Here is a 26,662-nt window from a genome sequence, read left to right on the forward strand (position 1 = left end):
GGGAGCTATTCCGGCCACCCCAGGGCTTTATTAAATACAATTTTATTAAATCGTATCTTTTTATCCACTTTTATCAAGCCTTAAGAGAATAGTTGCTATTTTTATCAGAGGGGTTGTTTCTTTCTCATCTGTATAAATAAACACCATTTCTCTGTTTTGGAATGAGTGAAAGGAAGAAAGATAGTTGTTTCTTGTGTAATCTGTAGGGACTTCTGACTTTTTATTTCCTCCCTGAGTAAGGAAAGTATTTAGGTAGCTTAGGTCAGAAGAGTTCTGGTGGGTTCAGACTCCTGTATAACAGAAGTTTTTACTTTAGTTGTTTTAACATTGTATTTATTTTTGAGAGACAGAGCCTAAACGGGGGAGGGGCAGAGAGAGAGGGAGACACAGAATCTGAAGCAGGCTCCAGGCTCTGAGCCTGTCAGCCCCGCAACATGGGGCTCGGACCCACCAACCGTGAGATCATGACCTTAGCCGAAGTCGGATGCTTAACCAACTGAGCCATCCGGGCGCCCCAAAAGTTTTTAGTTTAAAACCCTACATATATGCATTCCTCATGCATTTCCTCAGGGGCCTGAAGACGGGGGCAGGGACTTGCCATTTTTCTTCTACTTTATACGCTTACTCTTCATGTTTCCAGCCATGGTTTCTTCTTGTTACTCTCAGAACCCAGGACATTGAGACCTTGCAAAGATGGCTTTGTAACTACTAGTTGGACCCAGCAGATGAGGTATTAAGTCACTGTTTCCACTTTGTTCACTCCCCTGCCAGCTTTATGAATCTTAAGTCCTTCAAGATAGCAGTAAAAGGAAAATTACATGGAGAGAGAAGTACTACTTTTGTTTTTCTCTTCTCCACCCTCTTCTTCCCATTCAGGATCATTTATTACCGTCTACTCTAGACCTGTTTTGGACTCTTGGACACAATGTCTTCCTCTCTAGCTCATGGTTGGCTTTCACATATGGGGAACCCTGACCGTTTGCCCTTCTCCCCCATTGCAGACCTTGGCACTGTGGGACTTGTAAGATTTTATTGAGGGAGCCAGTGGATTTTCTCTACAGGCAGCCATCTGGAGCCATTCTGTCAAAGCCTGAGGTTAAAAAGTGTGAGACGATAACACTTAAGGGAAAGTAGCATCTTCAAAGCTGGGCATGAATGATTTTTTGAGTACCAGTTACACACCAAGCACTGTGCTGGGGAGTCTCCATCCCACAGTACCTCTATATGGTTTGTATTTGTCCATGGGTAAAACACCTTACTCAGAATCTCTCTCTCTCTCTCTCTCTCTCTCTCTCTCTCTCTCTCTCTCTCTCACACACACACACACACACACACACACACACACACACACTGAATAAGTGACCACCTCACAAATGCAACGTGTCTCTGGTTTCAAAGCCTTTGACTGTTGTACTACATACTGTATTCCTGATCAGAGCAAGCTATGTGACCTGCAAAGCACTAGTGTTCTGTAGTGATTCTTCTGTCATTACCCACATTGGGAAATACTGTGTGGGTGCAAACATTTTATGACTTGAAGAAAACAAAGGAAAAATAGGGAAGTTTTGAGAGATAGGCTTATCCCTAAAGGCAGTAAACAGAATCTTGTAAACACCAGTGACTTAAACAGATCTATAGGATTCTTTTGAATAATACTGTGGAGTGTTATAGTTTATCTTTTGTACCCCAATCTTAGAACTTTAGGTTTGGGAAAGAATCTTAGAGGTTCTTGAATTGTTATTCCTTTCGGAGCACTACTCTCCCACTTCCCCTTCTCATTAAGTTTCCATTTAGCCATTAGGTAGGAGCTTCAAAAGGGAAAATCCAATCATGTATAATCTCTAGTTAATGGCATCTATTGAGCGACTAGGTCACCAGAAAGAATAATCACACAGTGCCTCTTTGTGCGGTAAACACAAAAATCAAAAGCTAATGCATTCCCAAGGCAAGCCAGATTGTTACTGGCTACCAGCATCCTCCCCTTCAGGGAAGAAGTTGGGGCACCCACCACTGGTGCTTGCTAAGGGAGATTGCAGAGCCGGTCTAGAAAAACAAGGTTATCAAGGAAGGAAAGAGAAAAGCAAGGGGGAACTTCCAGAGCTTGGCAGTACTAATTGCTGGTGATGGTTGGGATGGATTACTGAATAGCAGACATTCTAGTAAATGTTTGTGCAGTCAAAGAACTAAGTGGGTCTCCGTGGCTTCTTGCCACAAGTGAAAAGAGTAACAGTGATGGTTGAGGTAGAGCCTCGGCCCCAGTCCCATAATTTAGCTTGTTTTCTAAGTATGCCCAGCCTTCATAAATAAAGACTTTATGCTTAGTTTTGTCCAGCAACTAACTGTAACTTCAACTAACGTATGAAGATGAGCACAACCTTTTTGACCCCAAAATGGCATCTGTTAGTCACAAGCCAAATAGCTCTTGGGTTGGTGTTGGTACATTCTACTTTGGGTTTTCAAAATTATATTTTGGTGTAGGATTTGCAAAACTCGGCATAATTCAAATAACCTGTTTTTCCCCCCTTAGAACACTTCAGTTATGGAGGATCAAAATGAAGATGAGTCCCCAAAGAAAAATACTCTTTGGCAGGTAGGAATGACGACGCACAGATAAGAGCAGTTGACTTACTATAGATAAGATGCTCCCTCAGCTCATGTCCTCAATGAAAACCAGAGCCAAGCAAGCGTTTTTGTTTTCTTTTGTGCAATTTTGCTAGTTTCGGAATTCACCCTAATTTATCTTCTGTTCCTCAGGGAAGTGTCATTACTAATAGTAAAAAATTTTGGAGTTGCTACAAAGATTCTGAAGTGTCTGTAGCCTAAAATACTCAGTTTGTCGCCACAGTCCAAGCCAAAGATGGTCAGTGGTGGCATCCTTTGTCACCAGAATAGCACCATGCCATACCAGTGTGTGTGCATTGGTGATTTTGTCTCCCTACCCTCACCCTTCTCCCCCATTTCTTGTTAGTTTGCCCTTTCCTTTCTTCTTTCTTGGTTCTTTTTAGTCCTGCCAGTTTTCCTCCCAATTCCCCAGGGGTTTTTTTTTGCCCTAGCTACGGGGAGGGATGCTATGTAAAGTTTCATGATTGGATCTTTCCATCAACCATTATGGTACAAATAACTTTGCCCCTCAGAAAGACACAGTAAGAGGCAAATAAACCTAAAGATGAAGAGAATAATGTTAAAAATATTCTCTGCGTTCATTTGATTTGAAATGAGAGGAGTAGATGAGTTAGCAAGAATAAAGTATGCCCAACAAATTTACGATGAAATAAGCAAAGCAAAACAATGTCAGGAAAATCTGGGCTCAGCAGGTGGCTAGAAGTAGAAATGGGAAATGTGCTGTAGAACTGTGCACTTGCCACTGCGTCAGGGGAACTGTGTGCAGCTTGATGTCTGTTCCTCCTTCATGCTCCGTATTTTCCAATAGGGTTCTCTTCATTGACTATTGATTTTTCAGTTCACAGTGGTTCTTAACATTTTGCCTTTCAGTTTTTCTTTCGTAAGTTCTTTTAGTTAACTAGTTAATGGTATGCCAGTGTTGTAGGGAAGTTAGATGTTTAAGAACCCTTCTGTAAATGAAATAATAATCCCTTTGCTTATCAAATGATAATGGATGTGAAAGTATTTTGGAAATTATAAAACAGTACACAAATGCAAGTTGTTACCATATATTTAACCTGTCAGGAAAGCAATTATTTTGACAAGTTACAATGAGTAAAATGTAGAAAAGAAGGAGGAAGGAAATACGGCTGTTTTTTTAAATATATCCTTTATTCTGTCTTGTGTGTTCCCCATTGCACAAACTAACTGTGATTGTAATGCTCTATAAAATTCTGCATCTTGTCTTTTGTTCCTTAATATTGTTTCATAAACATGTTCTTTTGTTATTAAGATGTTACTATATAAACCTAATTTTAATGGCTTCATTATAGTACCTTATGTAGATGTATTATTATTTGCTTTAACCAGTTGCCTATAGTCGGGCAGTTACTATAACATTATAGTGAACATCCTTATACTTAAAAGTAGCAGAGATGTCCCTTATACTAGCTGATACTCACCACCGTGAAGAATTTTCACTTCTGACTGTTTTGAACGTTGATTTTTGGGCTCTGTCAGATAGAGGTCTTAACTACAAGCAGCAGCATAAATTTCTCTTCAATGCTGCCCTCTGGTGGTACCCAGTGTCAGTGAGCTCTCCATCCAATTTCCAGGGCGGGGGGGAAACATTCCTAGAGAAGGAGGTAGTAAGATAAATGGGATGGGAGGTGAATGCCTTCTCACTATGTACCTTTAAATGTGGACATAAAAACTTGCTGCAGAGAGGTATGATATATAAGATTTTAATAAGGAAAGTCAGACTCCTTTGGTTATTTATGAAGGATGTCTTCTTTCTGGGATAGATTCAGTTAAATTAGGGGACATAGTGATAACAAAGCTCTTGGTTCTTTCTGTGTAAAACTTCTGAGATAAGCTCGTGCATGGAGTTAATGCATGTCTGTAATATAACTCTTCAGTTTTCAAAATTCTCTTCTAGGCTATTTCTGGTGTTACACATGAAGGGGCTCTCAAAGGAGTGACTGGTAGATAGCTTGGCAAATGTTTGACAAAAACATTGAAGTAATTTTCGTTTTAAACAGGGATGTTACTTAGCCTCATAACACCAGTGGCAGTTGTGGCTTCAGTCTGGGGATTCCAATTTTTTTTTTTTTTTTTTTTTTTGATGCTGTTGTCAGATAAAGTATATGTAGTTTTTATTTTTTAAGAAATAAACTGGTTTTATGCAAGAACCATCATCCATGCAGCTTTGAGGAGAAATGATGCATAGGTAGTATAGGAGTCTGGGATATCATCGACCAACTCTATAGGATGAGAATCTTTTGAGGTGTATGTGGTTTACCTTGGGTTGCTTTCAGAGTAGGTGAAAAAAAAAAAGGGAGTGAAAGTCTAAATAAACTGTTATTTGCTAGCAGTCTAGTAGCTCTGGTAACAGCTTGGAGATGGGTTCAATTTTTAGATTGAATTGCCTTCAGATTTCTTCATTAAATGGACCAGTGGTTTTCAAAGTGTGGTCTCTAAAGTGCATTCTCCGGACCATCAGCACCAATACCACCTGGGAACTTGCAACTTCTCAGGCTCTACTCCAGACCTATAGAATGAGGACATCTGTGGTGGAGCCTGGCAGTCTGTCTGTTAAGAAGCCCTCTTGTTACTCTGATGCACACACAGGTGTGACAACCATTGGCTAGATGAATATAGCATTGACTTTGATCTTTGAAGAAGTAAAGCAGACTACTAATAGTCAATCAGTTGCTACTTTGCCAAGTTGAGCACATTCTCTAAGTAGTTATCTCTGACATTGGTTATCTAATAACCACATGGTTTTGGAATAAGCATTGGAGAATGATGACTTGGGACACCAGATAGCTTTATAAATAGCTGTAAATTCGACATTTACTTTAGAGACTTAATTTGAGGCCCTAAATACATTTTAAATTACTTATGAATGAATTAATAAAGGAATGAGTTTGGCTTCAGGGTATAGCTGGTATTTTAAGATTAAATACACAGGGTGAAAAATGTTTCCAATAAAATACTAATTAGAGTTTTTTTCTTTGTCAAACTAATTATTTTTTTTTGTTTATTTTTCTAAAATAGATAAGTAATGGAACATCATCTGTGATCGTCTCCAGAAAGAGGCCATCAGAAGGAAACTATCAAAAAGAAAAAGACTTGTGTATTAAATATTTTGACCAGTGGTCTGAATCAGATCAAGTGGAATTTGTGGAACACCTTATTTCACGAATGTGTCATTATCAGCATGGACATATTAACTCTTACCTGAAGCCCATGTTGCAGCGGGACTTTATTACCGCTTTACCAGGTAACTGTACTTGTCTTTTAAAAAGCTGAGCAGTAGAAGAATGTCTAGTCCAAGGGCCTACGCAGAAGTCAGTAGATATTCGTGAAATGAATGAATGAGTACAGTGTGACTACAGTGTGAGTTTCTTTGGTACCCATACTATATTTTATTATGGCATTGGAAAAGGAGTTATAATTTAGGATCTGTATAGGAAGTGTAGGCAGTTGCCACGATTAGTGGTGTTGATCATTGGTCATACCATTGTTTAATTTAGTTTAATGAGCTAATGCTATCCTGTTTTTTAAAGTGTTTATTTATTTTGAGGTGGGGGAGAGGCAAAGAGAGAGGGAAAGAGAAACCCAAGCAGGCTATGTACTGTCAGCACAGAGCCCAATGCAGAGCTTGATCCCATGAACTGTGAGATCAAGACCTCAGCTGAAATCAAGAGTTGGACACTTAGCTGACTGAGCCACCCAGGCATCCCTATGCTGTTAGTTTTGATGTAGCCTATATATAATCTGGATTTTGCTTTTATAAGTAATTTAAAAAATATATGAGATAATTTTTCCTACAGCATGTATGTTTAAGCAGTGTCCCAAAGTTTAGGATGTTCATTTGTACTTAAAATGACACTTAGGGTAGGGAATGGTACAAATGTTTTGGAAAAACTGATGGCATGTCTTTATTACATTTTTTGAAAAACTTATTTCTGGATCTTCTCCCTCACCACTTCTCTTTTTCTCTCTCCCTCCCTCTCTGTCTCTCTCTCTCCCTCTTCCTCCCATCCCCATACTCCTCTGGTTAAGTTTACTTTGATTTAAAAAAAAAAGAGAGAGAGAGAGAAACTATTTTTTTAGAGTAGTTTCAGGTTCAGAGCAAAATTGAATGGAAAATACAGAGAATTCATATAGTCTCCATATCCCCATCCTACCTCACTATCACCATCCCATCCAGCCTCCCCCGTTAACATCCCATCCAGGTGGCTCATTTGTTCTGGGACACATGGGCCTACATTGACACATTATTATCACCCACAGTCCATACTCATTAGGGGTCACTCTTGGTGTGCATTCTTTGGGTTTGCACAAATGTGTAATGACATGTATCTGCCATTATTGTATCATATTGAATAGGTTCACTGCTCTAAAAAGCCTCTGTGCTCTGCCTGTTTTATGCCCACTTTGATTTTTGATCACTCATTAATTCTGTCTTTTCTCTCTTTATTTCTCTTCCTCCTCCTCCTCCTCCTCCTTCTTCCTTTAATTTTGATTTTAACTTTAATTTTAAATTTGGCTAGGTAAGATAGATTTCTGAAGAGAATGCTGTCCAGAATGTTTCTTCTAATAATGGTCATTGTGGTCTAGAGGTTATAACTGCCATGCCAGGGTAGACCTAGAAATAGCCAGGGATAAAAGTGCCATTGCCACCAGCCCTGTCCCGTCAGACCTTCTCTTCAAAGAAGAGCTCTTCTCTTCAAAGAGTAGCTCCTTCCTTAGCTTGTCTGTGATTTACAGTGCATCAGGACTCCATGCTCTAAGTATTTTCATGGCAAATAGGAGCTGTTCTCAGGTCTCAGGCAAATTGAAAGTCCAGTTTTGAATTTCGAATCTTTCTTCCAAAATGTGTACATTTACTTTCTACAGTGGGAGTGTAAGGATATTTGAGTTAGCTTAAGAAATTTTGACTCTTCTGGTTTATTTTATGCTGAAATATAGCACTGTTTGCTCCATTTCATTCATTAGTATTTCTAGAAAAGAAAATAAGAACCCTCTCTTTCTAGAATTGTGTAGTATTTAATTGCTACGAAGGATCTTAGCCATCACTTAATCCTCTTTCTCACTCTATAGACCAGGAAGCCAAGGATCAGAGAAATTTCTTGAAATGACGAAGATCATACATCTTGGTTATTGTGGTGATTGAATTGTGGGTGATGGTGGGGGCTGGTTCAAAAGTTAGTGCAAAGGCTGAAATTGCTAGGATTACTCTGGAAAATTCTTATTGGCCATAGTATAGAATACATGTTTACAACCCAATTTACAGCCCAGTTATTTATGATAGGAAGAAAGGAGGAAACAGATACGGTTTTAATTGTATGAGAGGGAAGGAGGGTGAGGGGTTCAGGGGGAGAGAATTATAAGTGAGTTTAAGTAAGGTGATTGACCATGTGGTGCCGTCTCTCTGGTATGAGCAGTGCCAGAACTCAGAACTCCAGCAGCCAAGCCTTTCTGTGGACTCAGCTTGCATCTCATATCTAGAAAAGATCAGACAGTTAAATATTCGATGATGGTACTTGTTCCTCATAAGTGCTTTGAAACTATGCCTCCATTTTGCTCAAGGAAACCTGTTGTTTTTTGGTTTGCTTGCTTTCTGCTGCTTTGGTTTTATTTTATTTTTGCCTGTAATTTGCTTCTCAAACATTTTAGAGTGCCAGGAAACTCACCTTGTATTTACAGAATATCCACAAGGTGGCACTGTTGAAGTTCTCTTGATTTGCAGAGTGTAGTCCAGAGGCAACCCCTTCTCTTGGGGAGTGTACAGTCTTGGAGAAGAGACAGAACAGATGAACATGTGTTATGTATATAAATATGGTTAGTATAATTGCATACAATTCAGTTTTCATTACAGCGAATTTTAAGGCATTGTCCATATCTCTGTTAAAGTGGAATTTTGTGGTATTGAATATTACATGAAATGAATGGACCATTGGCTGGGACATGGAAATATTTTTGTTAAAATGCTATTTGTTTTAACAGGATTTGATCTGAACATATATACATATGTCAGTATATATCATACATACGAATCTAATAGCTGGGGACAAGCTGGCCAAGTTGATTGTGTTCGTGTCTAGTAGACTTGGATTAAACCTGGCATTAGTTCCTTAACACAGACCCTGCCTTAAGAGTATTAGGGGAGAAACTGGTCCATGTGTACGTGCATACTTAAAGTTAATAATGTATGGAGCAACTTAGTAATCACTATTCTAGTTTGGTGTTGAACTTTTACCATAGATGATCTTGAGTTTGAAGTTTTACTCTGTTTCAGTTGTCAACTTAAGACTTCTTTTGATTGGGAAAACCATTAATTCCATAAAAATTGTCTGTAGTTCTCGCTTCTTAATGCTTACTGTGAATATCATACCTGTCAGTATAGGGAAAATGGAAAATGTTTGTGGTCTCTGGCTCCTTTTGGTTCAGTGGAAAAAGTGATAATTATGATATGCTTTTCTAAAAATCATGGTAAATGTTTAGTCTGCAATGTCAATTTCTGCAGGCTAAGTTTGTGGTTTGTAAGAACTGTTGTTAAAGGGAAAATTTACATCATTTGAAGTAGAGGCAGATTGTACTTCAAAGAGGATGATAAGCATTGGCGATGTTTTTGGTGAGGTATCTGAGCAATTAAGAATTTTGAAACACTTAGCTTCCTGGCCATGGTTTATTCATTTGTCTTATCCCCAAGTAAGGGCGATAAACCATTATGGACTGTAAATGTGACAGACTAAATCAAAGGTCTTGAGAGAGCGTAGCTGAGGCTTTAGGCTGGATGTAGGGCCAAGGACCAGCATGACAGAGTGGAAAGAGTATGGGTGTTGGATTTAGACAGTCCCTAAATTTGAATCCCAACCCCTGCACTTGATAGTTACATGAGCCCACTTTTTGGAGCCTCAGTGTCTTTATCTGTATGGGAATAATAATAATAATACTTCATGGGATATTGTAAAGATGAAAGACAAGGTATGTAATATGCCTGACATCTGGTGGGTATTGTGAGGATGGTAGCTTTAAAAAGAAAAAGAAAAAAGAAAAAAAAAAACCTGGAGAGACAGGAAACACCTGCTTCTCCAGAGGTAGTAAGATTTGTTGCCAGGAAGTTTTAATTATTCACCTGCTAATTTCTGAATTGATTCATCCTGACATCATAGAGGTAGATGCGTGCGCCATTTTGTTGGGACAACAAAATGTTGAACTTTGTGACTTGAGTGTCATTTCACTTCATTTCTGTCTGAATCCTTAGGTCTGTATATGCCAAGTTAAAGGCATCCATTGACATCCTATTGCTGTCAGCAGTTGCATTGTTTTTTCTTTCAAAAGGTTGCTAAGTTCAGATTTTACCACTAGATCTGTGACTAGGAAGGGACAGCAGGAGTGGGTGGGGAAGGAAGTTTCTTTGCAGCTGCCCTTTGAAATGTGTTTCTAAAATAATAAAAGTTTCTGTAATTGTATGATCTAAGCAGCTGTGTTAAAACTGGCTGTAGTCAAGGGCATTGAAGTGACATTATACATTTGAGTTTCATTTTGATATAGTGTTGTTTACATACTGAGCTTTGAAATTTGTGCCTCTTAATTGTTTTAATTTATTGTTGAAATTTTTCCAGACCTTCGTCTGGTGCCTATAATTAGCAACAGAAGCACTTCTTCAGCATTGTGTGTGCCGTATTCTGGCCTCATTTTCTGAAACCATAATGTGTCCTCTTGTTGCCTTGGGAAGGGAGGTGGTAGTGGGAGACGGGGGGGGGGGGGGGGTCTCAGCAAGATAGAGAAATGAGAGCCAGATATTGGTACTTAAGAAAATGCTTAGTTTTAACACTTCAAAGCACTTTCTGGCCCGAGCAGATGGCCCACCTTCTTCAGTAACTTCTTTGTCCTGAATAGGCTTGAAATGAGAAAGTTCCATGGTCTGCTTGGCTCCTGGGGATACTGTTCTAAGGTGTTCTCGTAGAGGTTGTGGGATTCCTGTTATGCTGACATTTAAGGGGATATGCGACTTAGCACCAAGATGTTAGAATGGGCTTTAGTGCTTTGCTAGAGGAGCTGTTCAGCGTTTTTCTTTGTGGAAAATAACAAGAGCAACATTGCTTAGTTTCTTTGACCAATGGTAGCAGTTAAGGGGATTTGGAGATGAGGGAAGGAGAGCAGAGACTGACACTTAGCAAGAGCCTGCTCTGTATCTGGCTCCTTCGTAACCTTCTCCTGTTAACCTTCCCAACAAGGCTAAGAAGTTCCTTCTCTGTAAAATGAGGATATTGAGAATGACTGTTGTCAGAGTGTTACTGTGCACATTATATCAGATCATTCATGACAGGTGTCTAATATTATTCCTATTTTATGGGAGACTGAGATGGAAAACTGATTTGCTTCAACCCAGGTTATCTGACTCTACAGCCAGTGCATTTTCCAAGAGACTGAAATGCCCTGCCTCCTGGAATTGATGGCGTGAACTTAAAGCATTATGCAAGGGAAGTCAGTCTTCTAGATATGATGGAGATGTGGCTGGATTGGAGTGATGGCATTTGAAAGAGGAGGAAAGATGTGTTTGAGATTTCCTTATGTAGAAACTCAGTGATAGTCTAATGGTGAGCTAGACGAAAAAGGATATCAATTGCTATAAGGCAGTAGTTCCCAGTATCAGAATTATCTGGTGGCACTTCTAAAAAGACAGATTCCTGGTCTTCACCATGTAAACATGCTGATTCAGTAGACCAAAAAAATGTCCAGGGAATCTGTTTTTGGTGGTGGTGTTTTTGTTTGTTTTATTTTAAGTTTTTTTTTTTTTTTTTTGAGAGAGAGAATGAGTGAGCCCATAGGCACACACATGAATGGGGGAGGGACAGCGAGTGGGGTGGAGAGAGAATCCTAAGTAGGCTCCACACTGTCAGCACAGATTCCCACTCGGGGCTCAATCCCACAAACCATGAGGTCATGACCTGAGGACCTGAGCTGAAACCAAGAGTCGGATACCCTATTGACTGATCCACCCAGGTGCCCCTGTTTATTTTTAAAAATCACTTGCCCTAAGTGATTCAACTACAACTACACAGGCTTCTGAGAGCCAGCTCCTGGACCACCCAGCCAGGTAGAAGACTTGGATGGATGGCACTTTCCCAACTCAGATACAGACGATGGAGGTGTTGCACTGAGTTGCAGTGAGAAAGCAACTATCTGATGCATTCTTATCTCACTATGCATTTCATCACTCAGAGCGAGGGACTCATGAGGGGAATTGGTTAGGGGTGTGTTTATAACCAATTAAGAGGATTTAGTTGACGATATGGAAGTAATGTGGACCTTGAAAGGTGACTGTTCTCATAGAACGTGAGAAACTAGATGAGGTAAGTGCCCAGAATTAGAAAAATTCAGAGAAGAGCTAAATCTATTAGCCCATGATTAGAGGTGCTAAAAGAAAATGTGATTGTAGGGGCGCCTGGGTGGCGCAGTCGGTTAAGCGTCCGACTTCAGCCAGGTCACGATCTCGTGGTCCGTGAGTTCGAGCGCTGTGTCGGGCTCTGGGCTGATGGCTCAGAGCCTGGAGCCTGTTTCCGATTCTGTGTCTCCCTCTCTCTCTGCCCCTCCCCCGTTCATGCTCTGTCTCTCTCTGTCCCAAAAATAAATAAACGTTGAAAAAAAAAATTAAAAAAAAAAAAAGAAAATGTGATTGTAGAGGGCAGAGAGATTCTGAAATTTGAAATTCTTGTCAGTAAATTTGTGAGCCCTAGCAGTGGAGAGGTACAAGTACCCTATGATTATCCATGGATCTCCCTGATTTTAAATGCAAATGGAAGAAAGGAGCACATGATCATGGAGATACACAAAAAGGAAACACATAGCTTCTATAGACAAGTAGACCTAAAGACATTGTGTGCCAGGGTAGTGATTGAACACGGAGTTGTGATTTTCAGAATTGTGGAACGTTGAGAAGTAATTGAAAACCATAGGCAGAGGGGCTCCTGGGTGGCTCCGTCGGTTAAGTGTCTGACTTGATTTTGGCTCAGGTCGTGATCTCAGAGTTCGTGGGTTCCAGCCCCACATTGGGCTCTGTTCTGACAGTATGGAGCCTGCTTAGGATTCACTCTTTCTCTCTCCCTCTCTCCCTCCATCCCTCCATCTCTCCGTCTCTCCATCTCTCTCTGCAGCTCAAAATAAACAAACATTAGAAAACTGTAGGCAGAGCTACTAGGTACAGTTGTACCCTTTACAGCTTGTACAACTGCATTTGGTAGCCCTGCATGGATAGTACTCTGAGATGATTGATGAGCAGACTTCCTGGTGTTAAGAGCTGGAGACCTGAGGTTGGGTGTATTTGGGGGATATTGGCTAGTAAATTTAATGTTATACTGTGGCAGACTTTTAAAATGGATTATCAAAGTTAATTTGCAGCTGAAGAGACCGTGTAGGGTTGTGTAAACCTATAAGGATGTATACAGAATGCTAGGAACCTTTATATCTGAGAGGATTTAGGGATTAAAAATTTTTGCTTATATGCATTTTATAATTTTTGTGTCATGAACTTGGGTTATATATGTTAAAAAAAAGGGATACAAAGCAGCTCCTTGCCAACTTGTAAACAAAAAATACAATACCAACTTTATGTAGGAAGCACCAGCAAGGGAATACAAAGAGTAACCATACCAAATTCACTTGATTGTGGGGTGGGAGATTGGGATAAGCCTATCAGATTAGTAGGTCAGAAGAATGGTGCAAAGGTAAAGGTGATAGGGTCTTTATGGGGGGCACAGTTTCTCCAAATATCCGAACACTGAATAGAGAGATGTGGGCTGGACAGTAGTACATCCGAGTGGCCACAGAACCAGTGGCTCTGTATTGGTACTGTGAGTATTTAATGAATGGATCCACAGTAGCCTCGATGGAAATACAGATCTAGAATCATGGGTGCTGTCCTTGGTTCTGACCCATTTAACATGTTTGCCAAGAACTTGGGATAAAGACTCACTACATTTGCCCATCATGCAGATTTGGTGTGGAATATCCACTCTTCTGGATGACAGAATCAGAATTCTAGAGGTGACATGCAAGGGTCAGATTAAGCTTCAAAGGTGAATTACAGTAAGGATAACTATAAACTTTTGCATGAAGCTGCCCTTCACCTCTCCATTAGCCATACAAATGTAGAATTAGGGGGAATTTTATTTTTTAAGTTTATTTATCTATTTTGAGAGAGAGAGAGAGCATGCCTGTGAGCAGGGGAGGGGCAAAGGGAAGATGAGGGAGAATACCAAGCAAGCTCCACACTGTCAGCACCAAGCCTGATGTGGGGCTTGATCCCACGAACCGAGAGATCGTGACCTGAGCCAAAATCAAGAGTGCCAGACACATAACTGACCGAGCCACCTGGGCACCGTGGGGGAATTGCTTTAATAAATCCTTTTGGAAATCAGGCCTAGGAATTTATTTATCTTACTCATCTTAGGTATCTACTGTGATAAGACTACTTAGATAAAGACAGTATAATCTTTGACTGCATTAACTGTGATACAATGACAGTCACCAGAAAAAATAGTGGTCTCAGTGTATGTAGTCTTTATGATCAGATCAGAGCTTGGATATTAGATCTAGTCCAGAGTAGGAGAATTAGTATATGAAAAGCCTGTAAACCACAATCAAGAAAGTATAATATAAAGTGTCACTCTCAGAGTTGAAGAAACCATTAGTCTGTAAAGCATTTTAATGCACCATCTCATTTTGATATTTCCAAAATAGAGATTATTATCCCCATCTTATACAGATGAGGAAAACTGAGCTCTGAAAGTTTAAAAGAATTACTTACATCCTGCAAAGTTAATGCTACTATATGGCTTCTATTTATCTTGAAAAAGAGAACAAGTATTTACCTTATATGGTGTTTTGTTGCCTTAAAATCTTTTTATAAAGTTCTTCCATCTGATTCTTACTGGTAGTATGCGGAAGGACAGTGGTTACTGGTAATTACCATTTTTTAATGGTAAAAGACCAAGGGGCAGTGATGTTTCAGGATTATGTTTAAATATTTGTTTCATGTCAGAGAACTGCTACATGGTGAGCCTTGACTTGAAATTGAAATTTTCTGCCTATACGTCTAGTGTTCCCACTACTACAATAGGTCTGGGAGGTGAGCTTTATTTTTTGTAGCTACAGAAGACTTGCCTAGAGCCATAGGATGGGAGTTCACAGGTGGTAACGTTGATGAAAATGGTGATTTCCTTACTAGATGGCAGTGTCAGGCAGACTCTGAATCTTGGTTGTCTTTGGGGTGACCCTTGCATTGTGTGGGATAAATCTCATAAGGTTCAAGAATTTACAGACATGTGGTTCTTGCTTTTGAGGATTCTACCTCCATAAGAAGGAGATGAAGAAATGATTGGCAAAGATACATTTAAGGAGACCTGACTTTAACTCTTGGATTGTCACTTGACTTTTCATAAGCTTTTTAAGATGTGTGAGTGTTTCTCCTTCTTTGTCTCCTTGGCTCCAAGAGATTCACATAGGTCATATATTAAATGGATGATTTGTTATGAGAGACGGTAAGTCAGAGGGGAAAGAACACAAACTTAGGAGCAAGAGATCGGAGTGCAATCTTAGTTTTAGTATTCTATAGTTGTGAAACCTTGAGGACTTAGTAACCTCTCTATGCCTCATCCTTAAAATTTGAGGAATCATTTCCCTGTAGTAGTTTTCTAAGAGTTATGTAAAAGAATGCAAATAAGCCTTTTTTTGTAACATCTGACAATTAGAGACCTGTCCAGGATCCACTTTTATACATAGAATCTGTTGCCATCAAAACATTTTTTTTTTTTTTAATTTTTAGGGTGCCTGGGTGGCTCAGTCAGTTGGGGATCCGACTGTGCTGACAGCTCAGAGCCTGGAGCCTGCTTTGGATTCTGTGTCTCCCTCTCTGTCTGCCCCTTCCCCGGTCTCTCTCTCTCTCTCTCTCTGTCTCAAAAATAAATAATCATTAAAAAAAATAAATTTATTTTTTTTTAAGTAAGCTCTGTGCCCATCCTGGAGCTTGACCTCACAACCCCCAGATCAAGAGTTGCATGCTCTACCAATTGAACCAGCCAGGCACCCTGCCATCAATTATTTTATCTTAAAAACTCAGAACCAAAAAGAAGTGTATGTGTTTATGTACTCATGCACTTGTATATCTGAACTTTTGATACTAGTCAGGTATGTTACCTGGTTCAGGATTTCTTTATTCCTCTTACCTTTACAGAAATGGTGACTGGTACATTTCCATCTCCCTTCCCATTCCTTCATTGCCTTTTCTATTTTGTAGAGCAAGGCTTAGATCACATAGCGGAAAACATTCTTTCTTACCTGGATGCCAGGTCTCTGTGTGCAGCAGAGCTGGTATGTAAAGAATGGCAGCGAGTGATCTCGGAAGGAATGCTTTGGAAGAAGCTGATTGAAAGAATGGTGCGCACTGACCCTCTGTGGAAGGGACTTTCAGAAAGAAGAGGGTGGTAAGTTCCTGGGTTGCTTGTTCCCCTGAAAAAAGTTTCTTGGACATAGGGTCAGTTTGGTTATTCAAACAAGCAGTTTGACTTGCCAAATGTGTTGGCCTATTTTAAAGTGGGAAAGAGGAGTGGTCACAAGTGGCACGTGGGGGAGGGGGAGTTGAAGCTGTTAGAGTAATTCCTTCTGCAATGCATATTTCCTTTACAAGTATTAACTGTTAGGAAGTATTATATAGTTTGAGTGATTTGGCTTTTCAAACCTATGAGTTTATGTTTTCGTTTTCCTTTCACATTTTTCTTAGGTGATGATACTATTACCAAAAGATAGATAAGAAAAAAGAAAATATGAGAAAGTCAATAACATTTTGTTTTTTGTCATTGTTCTGACTGAAGATATGGGAGGCAAGGCGGGCAGGAATTTTCAGCCGACCCATTAACTTACATACAGTTTTATACCTTTATACGTGTCCATAACCTGGCCCACTTAGCACAGAAAGAGAGTTACAGCTTGTACAGGCTATGGTGTGAGTGAGGGATAGAGCTGTTGTTTTTCTTATGGGAGGAAGTTTGATGTGCCCCAAGTAAGGTTTTTCACAAAGCTGCCTTAGCGTTTTTTCTTAAATTGTAGAATGAAAGGCTGGATTAATATGCGTTGGGTATTCAGAAAATAAAAGGCCAGGATTGTATTAGAGAGCTGGAAGTTAAAGTACATTTGTGTCTAATATGTAAATGTAATGGTCAGAAATCCTACTTTTGAACTGTTAAAATCAAAACACTCGAAGGGTACACTATCTTTGTCAGCACCACGTTTAAATAAAATTCACCTTTTTATGTGCAAGATTATAACATCTGTTTGTTTCCATTTGCCAGGGATCAGTACCTGTTTAAGAACAGACCTACAGATGGCCCTCCCAATTCATTTTATAGGTCATTATACCCAAAGATTATCCAGGACATAGAGGTAACTTTATGATTTATCTGTTTTATGGGCTCTTTGTGTCTTGTTCTCAACTTTTTATGTTGCCGTAGAGCGTTTTGTTGATCTAAAAACATGGAGCTAGTAATTTTTTTTTTAAGTTGAACTCTTGAAGCAAATATGTCAACAGTCAGTATAACCTGCAGCCATACTTCAGGGTAGATAATGCCTGTTTGTAAAAACTGACCTGACTTTTCTAAAACCTGAAGTGCTTCTGCAAAGTTGCCAGTTCATTAAAACCTGAGTCCAAAGTCAGCTTTTTATTCTAATTTGATAAATTTTCCAAAATCCCAGGCACAGTTTTTCAGGTTAGCAGTTTTACATTTTTGAGCCATCTCTAGAGAATTAGAGAAGGCACAAGGCTCAGTTTCCTCTGTAAATTTCCCATAATTTTTTTCATAAAAATGACTCAAATATGAATCTAAGCAATAGTTAAGTGGGTTTTATACAGCAAATTATGCTCCTGGACCATTTTGGATTTGAGGGTAACTTCACCAGACCAGTAAAACTCTGTAAACTTGATGAGAAACATTGGAGATGTTTGATATTATTCATGTGTTCTAATTAGTTCCGTTTTATTATTTAGCCCTTTTCCTTGAACCAGGAAAGACAGGCACAGGCATTTCTCATTAACTCTTTCACATGTGTTCTTGGCAGGTCTTGGTTACTTCACTATTTCCTCCTTGGCGAAAAGTTTAGCCTTTGCTAGGCAGTGCTGTATCACCCATAAAGTTATACTCAGTTTCCCAAATGTCAAGTAATCCTCTCTCCCAGGTGATAGACATAAAAGTTACTGTGCCAAAATTCATTAATGGAGAAACATGTGCTTTTTGGAGAGTTCTCCCCACCCCCTTCCCTTTTAAGGCAGATGTGAACTGATGGAATCATTAGGTTAATGGTAAATTTCAATGTGACTGGAACATCATATTTAAAACACAAACCCTTGTTTTGAGTATCTACTTCCTAAAATGAGCTGTAAAGCAATCTTTTACGGAGGGCTAAATAATTTAAAACTTCTGCCTGACTAATCAAAGGTTAGGAATTGCTTGATCCACTGGAAGTTCAAAACTTAGAATAAATTGCTCCTACACTGTTAACTTGAATCTTGAGTTGGTGTGTGTGTGTTTTAGGGGAGAGGAGCTGTCTCTTACCCCAAGGTAGTTGTACTAATTATTGCTTTGCATACATATTAGAAACTATATTACTTTTTGCTTCTTTTTTCAAGTGTTCATTCCAAAGCAACTCCAGATTTCCGTGACTAATTTCAGCAAATCCTTTGTTATGAGAAGGATGATGTTTAAAGTCAATATTAATAAATAGGAACTCTGGAAGAACTTTGATCAGGTTGAAGATTTTGGTGACATAGATTATTTAATCCTCATGAGTACTGTTATAATCAGTAGTATGAACTCAGTACTCTGTGGCATGATAATATGTGACACTACCTACTGTAACCATTTCCTCAGGCTAAAATAATATTTTAAAGTTAGTGGAGGAGGCAGATGTGAGGGAAATAGAGCTATGGGGGAAAACCCTATTTGATGCAAAACCTCTACATCATGGTGGTCTACCCAGTGGTTCTTAAAGTGTGGTTTGGGAAAACCCACTGGTGGCCCACAAGAGTCTCCTCCAGATTTTTGTGGGCTAGATCTCTTAGTGTAAGGGATGATGTTTTATACTTTGGCATATTCACTAATAGTAGTAATAATAAAAAATAATGTATCATGCCTACAAGACCGTTTACTTGTACTAGATACTTTGTTAAGCATCTTATGATACACTTTTCCATTTAGCATTCTGAACAGTACCTGAAAGGTAGGCCATGTCCTTACTCAGAGCTAAGGAAATGGAGACTCAACAACATTAAATAGCTCGCCCCAGATCACACAGTGAGTAATAGAGTCTGTGATCAACCTACAATTCTTCTGCACTTACTACAACTTTTTTGTACTCGAGATCACTGGTGCCTCATCAGAATAGAGTTCTTTACCTCTGTTTTGGGAGTGTGTTTTATTCTGACCAGGATGAACACACATGTAGAGAGTTGTGTCAGTGACCTATGGATCAAACAAATAGAGACTCAAGGACTTGATTCTTGACCATATGGCTGGCATGAAACTCTCATAGCAGAAGAGAATAATTACAGGTACCCTCTGTTGAGCTCTTGCAGTATACCATGAACTGTGTTGTATGACTTACAGAGATTATTGCGTTTAATTCTTACAACAAGGTACATATTATCCCTATCTGTAACAAGGGAAAACTGAGACTAAGAGATGGGAATTGAACTGAGATTTGTTCAGCTTTGGGGTTAGTGTGTTGTTTATCATTTTCAAAGTGGAAAACTCAGGAAGTGGAGAAAGAGGTGTGATGTTACATGCCTATGGACTTTGCAAGGTGATCTCATCTCTCCCCAGTTGTGTGAGTAGTCAGCATTCTTGACTGCTAGTTTAAAAAAAGGGCATGAGTTAAGGTAAGATTAATTGGCCTTGTTATAGTCTACTTACGGCAAAGGTAGTATTTTAAAGGGTTTTAATTTTAAGAAGCACATTGCCAAAGATAAATTACACCCCGAGCATCAAGTGGGTGCTTATGCCCCCTGCCCAGTTGCCCCTCCATGCCTGCAGAGTCTCTGTGTAGTTCCCATATACTTGGCGAAGTTGCCAGTACACAACAGCTTCTTCTTTTCTTGCTCTACTTTGACAGCTGTGTTTCAGGTACTGTCTTGTGTCATCTGTCCATTCCTAGATTTGACTGTGATGAGCAGATGACCTTGCCCTTCTACATTGACCCATCACAAATCGGCTAATTTTTAAGAAAAAAAATAGAAAACCTAGCCTAGTGTGGCCAACTCCCATTATTGAGGAAATGAAGATGTGAGAGATGAAGTCTAGGGAGAATAAATAAGAATTCTTAGCTTTCTGCAAAGCTTCATTTCTCTTGGGTGTTCTTGCCACACGGGGGGGGGGGGCGGGGGGAATGGGGTGGCGTGGTTTAGAGTACCTCTGAGTTGAGAAGGAATTCCTGGAAAACCTGAGGCACATTCCTCAAAGATGCAGCCATATTTCCCCTGCTATCTAGAGTCTCAGTTGTTCTGCTCACTGCTAATGGTGAGCTTACTATTAGGTACTTTGCTGCAGTGATTTGATTTAACTCTCAGACGATCAAAACAGAGTCTTAGTCCAAAGCTCATGCTCTTTTCATGCTCTTTTGGGGATCTACCATGCCCCCAAGCGTCTCTCAGCAGAGAGGTGGGAGTTGTTACAATAGACTTAATCAGAATTCTGTGTCCTGAACTTGGATTTTTCTCTGTTGCCATCTCAGAGTAGTGTAAACTCTTTCATGTAATATGCATTTCCCCTCTTTTTATTCACTGGATTAAAGCCTTTGAAGCACTCTCCTTGGAATAGACCACTGGTAAAATGATGGTGTGTTGTATCGCACCTTTTAATAAACCACATTTTATTCAGGGAAAGTGGGAAGCTTTTTTGTGGTTTGCAAACTTGATATTAATATTGTCCTGACCAGAAAATGCTGAAACTTGCCCACCCACCCAGTTGTGTTTAGGCTTCTAAAAATAATGTTATTCCTCCATACTCAGACATCTGTTTTCACTCTATTGCCAATTTAAATGCCGCTGTATACTCTGTGTATCATGGCTACTTTCCCAGTATTTTTAAAATTTGCACAGGGTAAGGGGATTTTACAAGTTCTCAAAAACACGAAGTACTCCTCTACAGTAGCCACACCACATGATGTCTAAGTGTAATGGCAGGTATCGGCATAATTAAAGAGGTGCACCTGTGTATGCCCTGTATCCCTGCTGCTGGAGTCACAGTTGAAATGCACTGGAAGGCTGAGCCCCTTCCCAGGAATGGTTAGGGAGGGCCCAGGGCTAGTAGCATTAGATACCAGCCCAGACCGAGACAACCGTTCCTGACATCTTGGTGAGAAGATTTTGTTGGTCACAGCCTACTCCTTTGGGTCTGTGTTCTCCGCAGCTGAGGAGGAGCATCGCTGCTGTCGTTTGTAGGCACTGTGATGAGCACTTTATATGTGTAATTTCGTTTGCTCCTTACAAGAGTTTTTAAGGAAGTAGATCTTATTTTTCCCATTTTTACAGAGGAGGAAACTGCAGCGCAAACAGTCCCACCTCATTTGCCAAAGCTGCTAACTGACCTAGGTATTTTCTGTACCACACTGGGCTGCCTTCCATTTTTAAGGGTCTAGTATTTTATTTTTTATTTATTTATTTTTTTAAAGACCTGGCTTATAAGCATTCTAGTAAGAGTTGAGGTCGTTGAATATGGTGGTAGGTAGTATTTTGGGCAGGCATAGTCAGCAGGACGTGCTGCTTTCTTTTGTGGGTGGCCCAGGGAATTGAGAAGAGTAGAGTCTCAGGAGTTACACGAGATTGGTGTGCAGCAAAACCATCTGTTCCCTGCTCTGGGTTAGTGTCCCTTTCTTGGCATTTTGAAACAAACCACTTCTGTGGTGATTCAGGAGCTTAAAAAAAATTTTTTAACACAGCCTTAAGCGGGAGCTTCCTAAAACGACCCATCAAGAATGACCTGGCAGACCTTTTATTTAAAATTCAGAAATGTATTTTAGAAAAACTAGGCTCTTTTCTGAATATTGAAAAGCTAAGCCATTTCCTAGTTCTTAACTTCCGTTCAGCTTAGAACAAGAGCCTGTTATCTGACAGAGCTTTGGAGAGGGCCTGGCCTCCATTTCTTATGTGAGGGCCAGAGGCAGAGGGTATGGCCCAGGCTGTCACGTCAGGCGGTGTTCTCTGACCAGACGTTGTGGGGGATGGGTGTACCCCAGGCTGACTGCTGCCTCACCCCAACTCCTCTTTGGTCCTCTCTGCTGTATCTTTAGGTTTTTAGGTATAGTAAAAGATTGTAATCAAGTCGCCCAGTTCTAGAAAACATTTTCCACTCGAGGGAGCATATAGGCAGTTCTTTTTGGTATGAGGCTTCTTCTGCTTTCTCTTTTTACATTATTTTTTTTTTCAGTCTCCCATGTGATAGTAAATACTTTTCCTTTGCATTGAAATATATAGAGTAACAAAGCTGCTTTACTGATTTGATGATATTTTAAAGCAAATGTTTATGTTTTATAACTGAAAGCAGTTGTATGAATTTTTAAAATAACACCCGAGATGCACACACATATATATACACACACACACACACACACACACACACACACACACACACACACATATATGCGTATATATGTATATATGTAAGTTATGTTACGTATTCAACTTTGTAATACTTGGGGTTTATATGGAGTCATGCCTTCTGCAGCAACTCTCTGGGTCCCTGTAGGGTGTAGCCTGAATATCGGTAACCACTGCCAAGAGTCACTGGCCATGAATGAGACTTGTTACCAGTGCATCTGTCTCCTAAGTCAGCGTTTTCCTGGTATACTTAGCATGCTGAGGTGGCTCAGTCACTATCTAAAAATATATTAGCTCTCTAAATGATTCTAAGCATTGAGTTCAGTTTAAGTCTTTTTTTCTGGACCCCTTTTCTAAAAGTCGCTTATATACTCAGATCTGTTATCTACGTTGGTAGCGGTAACAGGGGGGGTGAATTATTAATATTATTAATTTTGGTTTTGGAATATTCTTTATTTCTGACATTTCACAAACTTGCTGGAGATGATGATGCTGGCTCAGAAGCTCTGACTTGGTAGCAGATGGGCAGATGAGCGTTTCCTCACTCCTGGCATCTCCATGACACCTCCTTGCATCCCTCGGGTGTTAGAAATATGCGATCCTGCCCTCTCTCAAGGCTGTACATAGGAGCTCTTTGAGGGCAGGGATTATATTTCCAGGCTCCTGTGCTAAGTGTGGAGGCCACAAATGATGAAACATTTTCCTTTTTAGGTATATGTGTATCACTATCTCCAACCTTCCATTTCTTTTTCTATAAAAGGAGGACAGTAATTTCGGCTTCAGAGTTGTGATGATTAAATTAGCTATAAAATATTTAAATCACATACCATAGTGTTATGAAAGCATAGTACCTGGCACATAACATTCAGTAAATTTGAACAGTTTAGAGCATACAGAAGCATACTGCCTTCAACATAAGAGGAGATACAGTTTGTCAGATGTCAGCAGAGCTAGTAATTAAGTGCATATTGTGAATGAAGATGAGACTTATCACCTTCCTTTAGCAGAGCAACTAATTAAACTTTCAGCTACTCATATAATTAACTACTCAGAGATAATCTTTCAGGCTATATCCTGAACTCAGGTGTAACCAATCATTTTAGTCCCCATCGCCCCCTAATTTCAAGGATTTGGAGTTGACGCTCGGGTTGTTCTTAGAAACATTGTGCCCTTTGATCCTAAAAATGCCTCGTATCTACTACCAAAGCTTAGGTCTTCTAGTGCCCTGGGCATGATCCACTTTCTCATTAAACTTTGCCCACTGGTCTGAGGCCTTGGTTCTGTTTTTCTCCTGTAAGTGTCCTACAGAACTTATAGTTTTAATCACTCATTTGGCACTCATATTTTATCTGGAATTGTTACCGATCTTATGTTCTGTGTTCACTGCCTCAATAGCTAGGACTGTGCTTCTTTACAGACACTGCATATTTTAGTGGAAAAGCATGGACTCGTTGTCAGGAAGAACCGGGTATAATTTCCATTTACTCTAGTTACTTAGTTTTGTGGCCTCAGGAAATTAAACTCTTCCCTTGTTTTTAAAAGGGAAGTAATAAGAACTTCCTTCCAAGGTTAGTGTGTGGATCATTTAACCAGATAAACATCTTTTGAGTATATCTAGTTCCAGGTACTGTGTGCCTAGATACCTGTGTGCCTGTAGTGGTAGCTCCCTTGAACAGTGTGCTTCCTGTTCTTTTAATCCCCGGCACCTAGCACAGTCAGTATATGGAAAAAAGTAGCATCTCAGTAAATGTTGCAAGAATGATGGAAGAATGTTATCCAGGGCCCAGGTGTGCCATTCTTATTCTAAAGGACCTTTCAGTCTAGTAGATGATTAAAAATGGATAACAAAATTCTTTCCGTAGTAGTTGACAGGTAGTAATTGTTTGATGTCTTTTCTCAGTGATTAAGACAATGCCTTGGATGGATACATAGATTGTCAGTATATGCTTCATGTTGGTGGTGGTCTTCTGCCAAATATTTTAATTGGCATTAGAGAGTGACCCAGTGAGTTACTACTTATTTGTATATTTTGGGTGCAAATGGCATTCTTTAAGCATATTGAGTTCTGTCTAGGCTATTTTTTTTCAAACCCAACTCAAACTCATTGGAAATCCTATGGCGGTTGCCAGATAGGGAGCGTTTGACAAAAAACACTGTTGGGCTAATGTCTTACTTGGAAAGAGCATGATTCCTATCCACAGACAGTTATGCAAACCAAGATGGGGTATCTGGTATGCTGTTCCTGGAAGCAACACTAGAGTCTGAAGCCTAATAGAATAGTTGATTCACAAAAACTCATCTGTTGCCTCCTTTTCCCCCCAGACTATAGAATCTAACTGGCGGTGTGGACGACACAACTTGCAGAGGATTCAGTGCCGCTCTGAAAATAGTAAAGGTGTCTACTGTTTACAGTATGATGATGAAAAAATTATCAGTGGCCTACGAGATAATTCTATTAAGGTGAATGACTGTATTTTGTATGTGTTCTTCTTAGAATTGTGGTGTGTTAGATACTAGATCACTGAATCTCTCCATTTATTCCAGATTGTTTTCATCAGTGCCCTTCCATCTTGGCAGCTCTCAGTGTGGTTCTCAGGAACCGCAGAGTGTTTCCCTAGACTAACACAAGACCCCTGGATTGTCTCACTTCTTATCCTTCTCTAAGCACATGTGCATTCTGTGTTCTGTGTTTAGGTGCGCATGGAAAATATCTCAGTATCACAGGACTCTTGCTGACTTTGCTAGCTGGTGGAGGCATTGCTGCCTTGCCTGTAAATCAAAGTCATTGCCTTTTATGGGTGCTGACGAAGGCTCAAGTGATAACACAAAAGAATGATAGAGCAATTTATATTTATATGTTTTAATTCACTCTTCAAAAGTAGATAAGCTGGATCATTTCTGTGTTTTTAATGTTCGGCAGCTGATCTGACAGATTTTGTTTTACATTGTTTATAGCTTATTTTCTCGTATTTAAGAAAACATAGCAGGATTTTTTTTTTTGCCATTTTTTTTAAAGTTACAAGTTACATACAGGAAAATTCACTCTTTTTGTTGTAAAGTTTTATGAGTTTTGACAAGCACAAAGAATTGTGTAACCGTAACAAAAATCAAGATATAGAACAGTTCCATCATCCCCAGAAGTTCCCTTATTCAGCCCCTTTGTGTTCAGTTCTTCCCCTTAGGCACTGGGCTTTTTAAATTTATTTATTTACTTTTTAATTTTTTTTTAAAGTTTATTTTTGAGAGAGCACACGCGAGTGCAAGTGAGCACGTGTGCTCATGTGGAGTGGGGGGGAGGGGCAGAGAGAGTGGGAGACTGAGAATCCCAGGCAGTCTCCATACTCTGTGCTGTCAGTGCAGAACCCTACTTGGGGCTTGAACTCACGAACCTTTGAGATCATGACCTGAGCTGAAACCAGGAGTTGGATGCTTAACCAGCTGAGCCACCCAGGTGCCCCAACCTTTTTTTTTCCTCAGTCTTTTTTTTTTCTCCCTGTCCTTATAATTTTGCTTTTTAGAGAACAGTCTATAAATGGACTCATACAGTATGTAGCTTTTTGAGTTTGGCTTCTTATACTTAGCATCTTAGATGAGATTATCTCCTTTGTTACATTTAGCAGTAGTTGATTCCCTTTTCTTGCTGAGTAGCAGTCTACTTTCTGGTGCACCCCAGTGTGTTTATCCATCTACCTGTTGAAGGACATTTGTGTTTCCAGTTTTCACAATTATGAATAAAGCCACTATAAACATGTATGCAAGTTTTTATGAGAACTTACATTTTGAGTTCGCTTGAGTAAAAACATAGGAGTGGGATTGTTGACCCATATGGTAAGTATCTGTATTTCTTGCTAAGAAATGGCCAAGCTGGTTTTCAAAGTGGCTGTACTATTTTATGTTCCTATCAATAAGGTATGAGAGTTCCTTTTGTTATGCAACCTTGTCAGCCCTTGGTATTCTCAGGTTGATATTTGCCATTCTAGTAAGTATGTAGACATATGTCATTTTGAGTTAATTTACATTTCCCCAATGACTGATGATCGCATGATCTTTTCATGTGCTTATTTGCCATCTGTATATTTGGTGGTGAAGTATCCAAATCTTTTTTTTTTTTTAATTTTTTTTTTTAATGTTTGTTTATTTTGAGAGAGAGAGAGTGAGCGAGCAGGGGAGGGGCAGAGAGAAAGAGGGAGACACAGAATCCAAAGCAGGCTTCAGGCTCTGAGCTGTCAGCACAGAGCCCGCCACGGGGCTCAAACCCACGAACTGTGAGATCATGACCTGAGCCGAAGTTGGAAGCTTAACTGACTGAGTCACCCAGGCGCCCCGTGAAGTATCCAAATCTTTTGTCCATTTTTAAAATGGGTTGTTTTCATATTATTGAACTTTGAGAGTTCTTTACAT

The 26,662-nt window shown here is 39.7% G+C and overlaps 1 protein-coding gene across 12 annotated transcripts in view; it reads left to right on the forward strand.

The window, feature by feature from the left end:
• Positions 1-26,662, forward strand: part of FBXW11 (F-box and WD repeat domain containing 11) — a 121,514-nt gene that overhangs the window by 74,589 nt on the left and 20,263 nt on the right. For 6 of the 12 annotated variants that reach the window (XM_045501505.1, XM_045501513.1, XM_045501534.1 and 3 more), the window contains 5 exons: positions 2,528-2,590; positions 5,662-5,887; positions 15,917-16,103; positions 16,968-17,058; positions 24,584-24,721. In XM_045501505.1, the coding sequence (XP_045357461.1) occupies positions 2,528-2,590; positions 5,662-5,887; positions 15,917-16,103; positions 16,968-17,058; positions 24,584-24,721 (705 nt within the window). Of the gene's footprint in view, positions 1-921; positions 948-2,527; positions 2,591-5,661; positions 5,888-15,916; positions 16,104-16,967; positions 17,059-24,583; positions 24,722-26,662 lie in introns of those variants that run through there. The other 6 variants (XM_045501551.1, XM_045501497.1, XM_045501542.1 and 3 more) reach the window with 3 other exon arrangements.

The sequence above is a fragment of the Leopardus geoffroyi genome, chromosome A1 (assembly GCF_018350155.1).
Source record: "Leopardus geoffroyi isolate Oge1 chromosome A1, O.geoffroyi_Oge1_pat1.0, whole genome shotgun sequence".
Lineage (NCBI taxonomy): Eukaryota > Metazoa > Chordata > Mammalia > Carnivora > Felidae > Leopardus > Leopardus geoffroyi.